Source organism: Monodelphis domestica, chromosome 3 (genome assembly GCF_027887165.1).
Source record: "Monodelphis domestica isolate mMonDom1 chromosome 3, mMonDom1.pri, whole genome shotgun sequence".
NCBI lineage: Eukaryota > Metazoa > Chordata > Mammalia > Didelphimorphia > Didelphidae > Monodelphis > Monodelphis domestica.
The window spans coordinates 438,174,259-438,186,541 of NC_077229.1; the positions used below are offsets into that span (position 1 = coordinate 438,174,259).

Sequence of the window (12,283 nt, forward strand, 5' to 3'; positions counted from 1 at the left end):
CATGGAATAAGATGAGATCACAAACAGAATTGTATAAAGAGAGAAGAGAGCCCAGGAGAGAGTATTATGGATAGGGACAGGCCCTGGACTTCATTCACTTTTAGAGCTGTAAACCTCAAATTTCCTTAGACTTATAATTGTTGAAAATTTCACCATTGGGATATTTCATACTTGGAAAATTTCTTACTGATAGTCTATTGGAATGGGAACTCCATTGGCATGGGAGGTTCCTTCTCTTCCCTTCTTAAGATTACTTTAGGACAGAAACCCTTTGCTGAACAATGGAAAGGACTTTGACCTATGCTTAAGCATAGAACAGGAATTTCTTTGAGTCTTGATTGATTTTAGAATTGATACAATGGAGATACTTGGAATAAATCTCCACCCTATTCAGTCCTAATAGGATTGAGTAAGGGCTGCAGCCTAGATCAAAATTTAATTATTCCAATCTCTACCATACTCAAGTTAACAGGATTTAGAAAGGGCTGTAGCAAAGGAGTAAAGATTTAATCATTTGAAAAATATGACCTTCAACAGACATGTGCAAAAGCCAGAAACCTCTGGGCGGTCCTGGGTTAAGCGAGAGCCTCCATTGACAGGGAAATTGATGAAGAGTGATTGGTAGATGTGAGGACTGAGGGGAGGCAACTTGGAGCGTGTCCTTAAAGATAGGAGGGTCTGGAGACTCAAGGGGGGTGGTTGAGTTTTTGGTCGGTGTGGTTCCTGGGCTCTGAGGAAGCTGGCTCAGAAGGAAGCTGAAGGTGGGGGCCTCTGAGACTGTTTCTCCATTTTGGACACGTGAGTAATAGGGACTGATCTCTTTTCTTTGCCCCAGCTATCTAAGGGCTTGGGCCTTTTGGCCCAGCCTAAACAGAAGGGGTATTTAAGCCCTATTCCCTTCTCTCCCCTTTCTCTCTCTCTCTCTATCTCTAATTCCTTTCTTGCTCCTATTGTAATTAAACTCCAAAAAAGGCTGACGGCTGACTTGAGTTTTTCATTTAGGAATTACAAAGCTGATTCCTTGGCGACCTTAAATTAATATATATCAGTCTTTTAAAGTGATTCCCTTGTAACAGAGCTCTCTCTAAAAGTGTCAGTGCACCTTTCTGCAACTTTTGGTCTAGCATACTGAAAGACTAAATGATTTGTCCAGGACAAAACACCCAGAATGTGTCAAAGGCAGCATTTGAACCCAGGTCTTCTTAGCTTTGAGGCCAAGCTTCACTATCCACCATATGACAGTGTCTCTGTCTATGCAACCAGGCATGACACCAAAAAGTGTTTAGTATATTATGATCATTTAAGAAAATTACAAATAAGAACAATTTAACTAGACTACTGGGCTAAAATTAAACCTGTTTCTATGCCAATTCACAAAATTTGAGTACTCTGTAAATCAGTAACCTTAAAATCTCTCAAGGGTTTTTTACATACTCTCACTCTCTTACTTTCCATCTTAGAATTAAAACTGTGTATTGGTTCTGAGGTGGAAGAGCAGTATGGGCTAGGCAATGGGGGTCAAGTGACTTGCCCAGGGTCACGCAGCTAGGAAATGTCTGAGGTCAGATTCAAATATAGGACCTCCTGTCTCTAGGCCTGGCTCTCAATCCACTGAGCCACCCAGCTGCCCTTACATACATTTTTGAAGGAGGTATCATTAATTTTCTTATAAACAGCCCTAAGTTCTCTATTCAGGATATGTTTATGATAATCAATCTAAAGTAAACCCATTAAGCTTGTGCTTTCTTGTTCTATTCTCAAAGTTTCTAGTATTATTTCCTCATATATCTGATTATCAGTACAAAGAATCTGAAATCTACCATAATTGTCTAAAAAATTTCCAATATATAAATCAAATTTGATATCTTAAAAAGAGTTAATACTTATTTGTACATTTTTATCATCTGATTAATTTTTTAAAGTTCATCAAATGGAACCAGAAGACCAAATATTTTTCTATAGAAAGTCTTTGTGTGGCCTAAAAACTAAAGATAGGCCACCATGAAGAAGCACTAAAAGCTTTTCCCCAAGTGTATTCGTAATACAAGTTTGCCAAATTAGATATTTAGCAAGTCTTAAAGAGAGGGACAGGATGGTGATGATTTCCAATAATGGCACTGAGTTAGAAGAGGCCAACTATAATAACGATGGGGACAAAACATCAGAGTTTTAGCTTTGAGCTCTACTAATACCAGAGGCTACCTAGTGATTCCTCAGACAGGAAATTTAACATTGTTTCATTTATTTAATTTTGCTAACTTCCTAGCTGTGTGACCCTGGGCAAGTCACTTTCCCATTGCCTAGCCCTTACCACTCTTTTGCCTTGGAACCAATACATAGTACGGGTTAAACTTTTTTTTTTTTGCTAAGGAAATTCCAACTGTTACTTAAAATGTAAGTGGATCTGTGCTATTGATTCTCTTTGAAAATTCAAAATACAGTACACAAACTAATTTTGCCTAAAAACACTGCAGTAATCATAAATTTATTCCTTCCTCCTTGCTATTTAGCAAGTATGAAGCAATTTTGCATTTTTTATTAAAAGTGAGATAGTACCTCATTTCCATTCTCCAGCGTTCTTCCTCTTCACGCCTTCTCCAGTATTCTTCCTTCTGCATTTGCTTCCTCATTTTCTCTTCTTGAATCTTTCTTGCTCGAATACTGGGCTTTACTTCAACTTGCAAATCTGGATTTACTTTTTTCTATATAAATAATTTAAAATTTGTTTCTCATCATCTTTTCCAATACAATTTTTCAATATTATGTGTATTTATCCAGTCATATATGTTTAAATTTTCCCATGGAAGGCAAGTCCCCATAACAATAAAATCTCACTAGTTCATAAAAGAAGAAATACAATTTATATTATAAATAGTAATTAAATATAATTAGTAAAACTACTAGTTTTAATCCAAACAGATACATGTAATAACTAAAATTTTTTTCTTAAAGTGTTGTATGAAGAAATTATACCCAAGACTATATGAATGTGTGTAATACTCCATGGTCATGGAATTATAATTTCTTACTAAGCTCTTTTAAAAAATCTAGAAAGGAGCAAAAAAATTTTATAATAGAAAATCAAGCTTCACTGCCCTAAAAGAAAAAAGTGTGACCGACACATTTTCAAATCGAGGAAGTTATAGTCAAATTGGTTGAGAAATAGGTATGTCCTATGGCTCATACTGGTGCCATTTTGATTTTTTGTTTTCTAAGTTTAAATACTCAATAAGTACAAAATAACAAAAGCAATCTCTACTAACTTTATACTGGAGTCTGTGCCTTCTCCCTTTTAAGTGCATCTCCTTAGCATTGGGATCATTAAAGCTGCACTCACACAGCTTACAATGGAACCGAATTACTTTCCCTTCATCATTTCGTACCTAAAGACACAAACAAAGAACATTAAAAATAGGAAGACATGTTATGTTTACATAATGTTAGAAGTGCCAACATACATCCATTTTCACAATTCTATAACCTAATGATAGGAAGGTTATTTTATTAGTCATAATTACTTGCACTTTTTAGTAATCACAGTTAAGTATGCACTTAGACATATCCTGTGCCACACATTGTTGTTCACAACTTAATGCCAATTTCTCTTTATTTATATATTTCAGTTTGAACGTAGAACTATCCATATCCACACTGAATTGAGTTGCTACAACTAATTAGGGAAACAAGTAGAATAATAGAATCTCAAAAGTTAGAAGGTAAGTTTTAGAAGGTAAAATCATTTCGTACAAAACCCTTCAGACATCATTACAGCTTAAAGCACTTATCTGATTCACCTGAGATCACCTTGGTCAGAATGCAAGATTAGACTCCAAATCTTCTGATTTCTAGGCTAATGCTCTTTCCACAATTAAGTCACCCTATCACCTGCTATATTTTATGTCATAAATACTGATAGTTCTAAGTTTTTACAACAACATTTAAGGGTACTTCTAAACCTAATTTCCATAAATACAGTAATATTGGATGTATCCAACATAAAACAAGAAAATTATTATTACTGTGTTATTTTGGGTGAGTGAATTTTCAAGATAATTAAAATATGCTATTAGTTATTTGCAGACATAATTTAGTTCTCTTGCTAGATAGTAAATTCCTTCAGAGTGGAAAAAACCTAGCACAATTTCTCATTAATAATGATTTATGTTATTTTCCCCTAAAGATTTTTATTTTCCCTCCTTAATATACAGAGAACAAAGAACAATAACATTTTCATGATAATTTAGGGTCACTATCTAGATAAATTATTACACAATGTTATAATATAGCAATGCCTGTGGAGGTTACTGAAATAGAATGCCTTATGATAGTGGCCCTAAATAGCCATGCTTTTCCCAAAATACAGTTATTTAACAAGCACATCTGCTCCTTTCTCTGGGGTTCAGCTAACATTTCTCCCTACTTTAATGTGTTCCTTTTAGAAGTCTTTGCTCACAGGTAGGGTTCTATTGTTCTTTAATCTAGAAGGTTCAAAGAATCGCAAATTCAGATCCCTCTCATCATATGAATAAACTGAGAAGCTAAATCTGTTTTCCCAACTTTTTATCCTAAAGGATGCATTGCTTGTTAAATAAGTAACCTCAGTTTTACACAAGTTAAAATAGTAAGCTCCATTTTTCCTCTCCTATGAAGTAAAATGCCCAGGCTTTGTCTAAGCTATCTTCTTTAAAAGCCTTTTTGCTATTTCTAGCATTCTAGATCGTTAAGTGTCACCAAGTGTGCTATCAAGTAGAGAATGCAAGAAATTAAAAGCTTTTCTAAGAGGCTACAGGGTGGAAAGCCAGCCTGTAATGAACACATTTTAAAAACTATCACCTTATTTAATATGATTGACATAGAAGTTATGAAAATAAAGATTTGTAAGTGATCAAGAATAAGTCTTCTCCTCAGAAATATATTTTTCACAACAGATCTAGAGTTCCAATTGTGTAATATCCATATTGTCAGTTCAATACCTCCTCAACATAGTCATGGCCTACTGGCTGCACATCACTTTGCAAAGCAGCAAGAGTTGTAGGTGTCACTGGGTCTGATGGGTCTGATTTTACTTCTTGGGTCTGTACGGCAGAAGTGGCAGGGGTAGCTTTAATACTTTCGGTACCTTTCAAATCTTCTGTTTTAATTGACGGCAACTTATTGCCACCTGGAAAAAGGGCATATGTAAAACTGTGAATTTTAACCATAAACAAATTTCACATAAATTAAATTGGAATCTTCCTATAACAACACTACTACTTACTAATTATTTCAAATGGGCATTTTGGTTTAAGGACCTGGTATTAAAAATATTTAGCTTTCAATATTTATTGATAAATAGTATGTTACTTGAAAGCATATATAATATCTTTATTTTAAAAAACAAACTATTTAACAATTCATCATCATTAGTTTGGGTGGTATCTCTACTTCACAAATGGAGAAAGTAAGCTACACTAACAAATTTTTATATAGGATTTTCCTTTTTTGTTATTCATACAGTCCAAGTTGATTTCAACAAATGATAGATTAAAGAAAGCTGAAAGTCTCATCTGCTAATTCCCATTAAAATTTTATCAACTTCTGATCACTTGAAATCTAATCTTAGTTTGCTCAGTGTTTTGTAAAAATAGGCTTAAAATTATTAAAGATTCTTTTTAAAACTATTGGTGATGAACATCCCACTGAATAGGTGAAGAAACAACAGTACAAGTATAATGGGCACAAATGGTTAGTCATATCTTTATAAAAAAATAACATTCCAATTAGTTTTCATATAAAATACTATCTTGCAGATTTTGAGTTGTCTAAATAGAAGTCTCATAAGCAAAGGATATCTATACTTGCCAACAAAGTTTATTTTGGGTGTGGATGTTTTCTTTGCAGCCATACTTGCAGGCACAGTTGATGCTTTAGTGTTTGATGCTGTATTGAGACCTGTGTTTGTAGCAGGCGTAAGAACTTTGACTGCAGAAGTTACAACTGAAGAGTTCACAGTACTGTTGCTAGCTGCAATACCAGAAGTAGAGGCAGTTGATTTAGAAGCAGATGCGGCTGTTGAAGAAGTAGCCTGGCTAACAACATTTGGTTCCGTTGAAGGAATGGGTTTGCCAAGTTTTGTGTGTAACTTTACCACCTATAAAAACATATTTTATTACTAATGGTAAACATACTGTGTATGGCACATAGATCTTTAAAATAATAAACAACACTTTACAAAGTAATCCAACTACTCCTTTTCTATAATTTCATCTATTACACATTTGTATATATTTGCTTCTTACTAAATCTATGTATAAGTGGCTATCTGCCTATTACTTAGATTAGGAATTCATTAAACTAGGTTCAGTTTCATCACCTATAAAATCAAGAAATTGTGATGAGTTTACAGCTCAAAAAATATTACAGCTCAAAAAAAAAGAAATAATTTAGAATTTGCCTATAAAATTCCCAGTATGTCCACATGAGCATACAAAGCACTTGGATCTTCTCTAAAGATTTTAAATTTCTAGAGCACCTTACTTATAAAGAATTTTTATTTTCACAACATAACTTTAAGGCAAATACGTGTGTTCACACCTTTATCTTAAGTTATATAAGGAAACCAAGACAAAGACAGATTAAGTGATTTAACCAATCAGTTACAATGAACAGAAAAGGAAATACTGGCACCCAATAATTCCCAACTAGTGAAGTCAGTCCTCTAATTTAGTTTCTACAAGGTAGACTTACAGAACAAATTTGGTAATGCATTAGGCATTTTAATGAAAGGAAGAGGAAATAACAATTTCCATAGTTACCACAGAAATCATGAAGCTCTCTGAAATTTGAAAAGCAACTTTTTACTTCTACTTAAACCCTTATCCCAAAGATAAAGCCAAAAGGGAACACATGTATGTATACGGGTGTGTATGCAGTCATGGATGTCTGTATATGAGGAAAGGAACCTACTTTTTGATGCTTAGCACCACGAATATGGGCTGCATATGCATCTGCTCCTGTACAAGACACATCACAGAGCTCACAACGTAGTTGATTTTGAGTCCCACGAATGGAGGTGCTGCTGCTGCTGGTATTTTGAGAAGCTTTCAATGCAGCTTCCTTTTTTTTGTGTTTCTGTCCTTCTAAATGCTCTTTATAAGTCTGTTTTAAAAGAAAACATTTTCCTTCATTTGTATACCATTCATTATTGTCCACTTTACAAATCTCTAACACTCATTTTAAAAGTCAGGATAATGCTTATTTCTAGTAGTAGCTGAAGATTACATTACAGAATTCCTTACAAACCAGGCAAGTTTATTCTTGCTTACTGGTGGCTCTGAGGACTATGATTCCTTAAAAAATGCAGTAATTTTCATAATATTGGGAGTCTTCCTTTACCAAAAGTCACAACTGATTACAGACAGAAATAATATAGTTCTCTATCCTGAATCAAAACAGTGATGTGTAATATATATATATATATACACATACATATACATATATATAATTAGCAACAGACTGAAAATCAAGTAGGGGAAAACATTCCTATTCAATAAATAAACACTCTACATCATCTAGCTATATATATATATATATATATATCCCAATATATGGAAAGATTCCAGCTTATAAATGGGTTGAGTTCCAAAATGTCATTTGCCATTTAATTGTTTGGAACTTTCTAATTTCCCAGAAAAACATTAAAAACAATAATAAAATCCATAGGCTAAAAATTCACAAAAACTCAATTTAATCTATAGCCTAGCTGAAATATAATGTACATTTAGAATAAGAATAATTTGAAACAATTATAATATTGAACAAAAAAGGAAGTAAAGAAGTTTTCAACAGATCTTCAATGCCAGTACTATCTGAACAAAAGCAGTTTTAATTTTAAGAGGAGAGAAGCAAAAGATCAAGGATTTCCTTAGCAGCTACCTAGACCACCACATTTTATAGTTATAGAAAGTAAGGGCTAACAATGTTTAGTAACTCACCTAAGGTCAGGGTCTTTAGGATACTTTCCAGAATCTTAGAGGCATACAGTGATTCTTTAAAGTCATCTGATTTAAAATTTTATCTTATCTTTAAGAGGCACATTATTAGTACTAATCATATACACAATGACTTTTAGAACTGAAAGGGGACCTTACGAGATAGAATCTAATGCCTTCATTTTATAGATGAAAAATCAGAGGTCAGTCTTACAATCTATTAAGACTGTACATTACAGGAAAGTACCAATATTATTTACATTTTTATCTACTCCATGAGCCATGCACAGAGCAGATACTTAATGCCTATTAAATCAAACTGCCCCAAAGTTAGTTTATAGGGGCAGTAACAAGCCTAGGACCTTAGGTTACTTAGATCTCAGATCAATTCTCTTATACATGTGTCCTGCCAGATGTTAATACTCAATCTCTAGCCAGCCTTAGACCCTCTTAGTCCAACCATCTTCTTGTTTTTTCCTCTAGACTAATCTAACAGCAGAGACTATTTTTCCTAGAGGACTTAACCCATCTAGTTCTGGAAGTTCTAATCTGGGGCCTAATGCTATCTTAAAAATAATTTTTTTTTAAACAACAAATTCGCACATAAGTTTTCATATTGGTAACTCTTTAAATGCAAACCTGTATGGGTGGGTAGTCCAGTACATATCTAGACAAAACAAAGCAGGCTTCATATTCTATCTACCTTGACCATTACCATCATGCTTTGGCTTGTATTCATTCCTTTCTTAAATAAATTTATGTTTATTTTGTGTACATGTTGTGGCTTTCATATCCTCAACCGGAATATAAACTTTCTTAGTGAGAGGAACCGTCTTATTTTTGTTTCTTTATTCAAAGAGACTAAAAGTGTCTTGCACATAAATGGAGCTTAATGTTTGTTTAAATGAGTGCTACACTGCTGCAATTCATTCACATTCAGTCTTATAATCCCTCATCAATAAGTACCAAATCTACTCCTAAATTCCATAATTTCCTTTTAGTGTTCCATAACCATAACATTCTATTGAACAGTCACATACACACACTCAACTATAAGAAGATTTTCTCATATGAAACGCCCTAACATCTCATAAACACTCCAAGGGACATATAATTCTTATGTAATGACCACGAATCTCATAGTAACTTTCTAACCCATTATCATCCTCTCTCAAAAGACATATTTCTCTTCCCACCCTGAAAATTCTCACATCTGTATCTCACAATAATCATTTCCTCTTATACTTAACTCAGGGCTCCACAAAACCCTTGTACAATCACTTTCCAACACTCATCACATACTAAGACTGAGGCCTTATACATTTTATAATCCCCTTTGAATTTATTATCAATGGCAGCACTCCTTCACATGCTCATTCCAGAGATCCATATGCCATATGCATACTTAACCCCAATGATAGCATACTTCCTTGGGATGGAAAAGGATGGATGGCAGTGTGCAATCAGTATACACAAATACAAGATATTCTTAAACTGAGTGCTCATAACTTAGTAAGTACTCATAGTAAAAAAAGGTTTAGGAACTCAAAGGTCATACAGTGCCTATTCAAACATACCTAATCCAGTAGGCTTAAAACAAGTTAAAGTTTTGAAGACTCAGTACACAATGGGAAGAAAAACATCAAGGACCTCTTCCCAGAAACATATGTGACTTTCTAGCTACTCAAAACTCTTTATATATATATTTTTAGGCCCTTTAAAAAAAAAGAGAAGACAGATATTATGCCTGGAAAGAGACTAGAACATGTATGATACTGACAGGGAACAGATGCATAACCACATCACATATACAAAAAGAACTATTGGCTAGGAAAAAAAAACAACAAAAACAACCCAGGTCTCCTATGCTAATTATCCAGCACTCTGAATGAACATTCATTGTGCTTTTCTTATTACCATCTCCCTAAACCCTTCCCTATACATGATGTGACTATAAAGCAACTAGATGGTTGTCCACATGTGACATACACAAATTAGTCATTATTTAGTTCCAGCTTACAAAGAAATCCATCTTTCCATTAGGGTGATCTAGAGCTCTTCTAAAATAGTTCACTAAAGTTATATGTATTATTTTAGGTTATATATTACTTTAGGAAAAGTAATATTCTTACAGTATTTCTTAAATTCCTGCTTATTTTACTCTTCTTTATTTATGTGTTCTAAAAATATTAAACTCAACAATGTGGTCTCATCTGTAAAATGAAAAAAGTTCTTTCTTGCTCCCAAAGTTTGATTTTATGAAATTTTCATCAAGAATAAAATAGGACTTTAGAGAGATTAAGAAAAAAGGAAGATAATACCTTCCTTTCAAAAATGTGAGGCTTTATAAAATAAAATGTGTGTTTCTGAAAGGAAAGAAGGCAAAACCCAAAATAGACATAGAAGTTTAGCTTCAAAAAAGCTCAAAACGTCTTTCAGGTAAATAGCTGTATTTGCCTCTCATTTACATTAATTGTTTCTTATTGTTCTCTTAAGCTATTATTTTTAAATCTCACTAGTAATAATGGCTTTTGAAGAAAAATGTTTTGGCCAAAATGCCACCATTTTCAAGGAAAAAAAAACCCTCAATACCATTCACACTTATCAAATAAGATCATTAAAGACTTGCAGTAATATAAAATGTAGGTACCTGTGGTCCAGCACAGCTGATCTTACAAACATCACAATAGTGAATCTGGGGTGGTTTGGGAGGCTGTTTTGGTTTCAGTTGCTTATTTTGGAATGGTGCTTTTTTAGTAAAGGTGGTCCCTGTCCAGGCAGCTGTTGCAGCAGCAGCAGCTGCTGCTGCTGCTGCTTGCTTCTGCTGCTGCTGTTGCTGTTGGTAGTAGGAGGATGCAGCTGAATATACTGCTGCTTCATAACCCGAATAAGAGGTACCTTACAAATAAAAATCAAACAAATATTATTTACATGATTTTATGAAAGTCCAGTATTCAGTAATAGTTTAATTTCTCAAATTATGTTATCAAAATTCATTTAATAGTAGTATTCAAAAGTATCACCATTTAAACACTGTAAATCTTCCACAGAACCCTATGAGAACCTTACTTACCTTTTCCTATACAAACAGGCCTACCTATTGCATTTAGAAACAAATGAGATGCTCTGGGAGATATAAATTAAGACATGATCCCTCAAAGAAGTCTGTTCTAAAGAACCAAGGACATATTACATGACATAATTAGCAACTTTAAGACAGAATATAATCAAGTAGCAAAAAATCTGAGGACTGCTACAGAAGTTCAAAAAAGAGATCGTTTCATGTGAGAGTTGGTAATCTTCAGCTAGTCTTTGAGAGGTAAGATTTAGACAGGGAGAAAGGCCTCCTTCAGTCAAACAAGCATAAGAAAAGCCATACAATTAAGTATGAATCAACATAAGAAGTCTGCAGAGACCTGAGAAGTGGACAGCCTGAAGGGTTTATTTATTTAGATGGGGAGCAGTGGGAAAATTAGTTTGGAGAGGTAGAATGAAACCAGGTTATAAATGACTTTGAAAGAATCATCAAAGAACAACAATTGGAGTTTTCTTTCTGCCTTCCACGCCCCAAGGCTGAACAGACATTACAAGTTCTAGCTCAACTGGCCAACAATGCACAGAGTTCCAGAATAATTATCCTAAGTCTTAGCTCTTATGACATTCCCATGACATTCTGCCAGCTCTCTCTGAATAATCTTTTTGTTTTAAATAGGATAGTTATAAGCTAAAAATTTTTTAAATGACAAAAGGGCTTTGTGACTAACAAATTTACATAAAAACAAAACAACTCATTAATCCCAATATTCAATTCTGGTGACAAAACTAAATCCTCTAAAAGTGAAAAATGTTGACAAATGACAATATATTTGGGTTTGCAGTTTTTTCTTGGGAACTGAGAAATAAGGATAGTTTAGGGGAAAAAAGAAATGTTAGGGAAATAATAAATGTTGCTAGAGCAAAGAAAAAGGTTAAGTAGATGCCTTTTTTTTTAAAAGAGATCTGATTCTATTGGCCATGGCTTTTTAAATCTATCATCCTATCTTATTTACCATCAAACCAAGAAACAAAATGTTAGAAGAAAAGGTGAGAGGTCAGAATTTGAAAAGTAATAACAAAGGAAGTCTGAACTTAGAAAGGGAAAGAAACAACAGGATATAAAGGTGCATGAATTTAATAAAAGATCATTTGGATTTGTTTGTTGAACTGTATTGTTGGATAGACTGACTAGGAAATGAGGGAAGGTTTTGTTTATGTAAGACATGAAAGCAGGAAATGTGAAAGAAGAGCCTCTGAAATATGAAATGAATATAGAA

General features: G+C 33.8%; 1 protein-coding gene across 3 annotated transcripts in view; it reads right to left on the reverse strand.

Moving 5' to 3' along the window:
• ZFR (zinc finger RNA binding protein) overlaps positions 1 to 12,283 on the reverse strand; it is a 73,687-nt gene that overhangs the window by 34,319 nt on the left and 27,085 nt on the right. For all 3 annotated transcript variants that reach the window (XM_001365752.4, XM_007487500.3, XM_007487501.3), the window contains 6 exons: positions 10,621 to 10,868; positions 6,946 to 7,137; positions 5,842 to 6,130; positions 4,974 to 5,161; positions 3,264 to 3,383; positions 2,557 to 2,702 (listed from right to left, as the gene is read on the reverse strand). In XM_001365752.4, the coding sequence (XP_001365789.1) occupies positions 2,557 to 2,702; positions 3,264 to 3,383; positions 4,974 to 5,161; positions 5,842 to 6,130; positions 6,946 to 7,137; positions 10,621 to 10,868 (1,183 nt within the window). The remainder of the gene's footprint in view (positions 1 to 2,556; positions 2,703 to 3,263; positions 3,384 to 4,973; positions 5,162 to 5,841; positions 6,131 to 6,945; positions 7,138 to 10,620; positions 10,869 to 12,283) is intronic.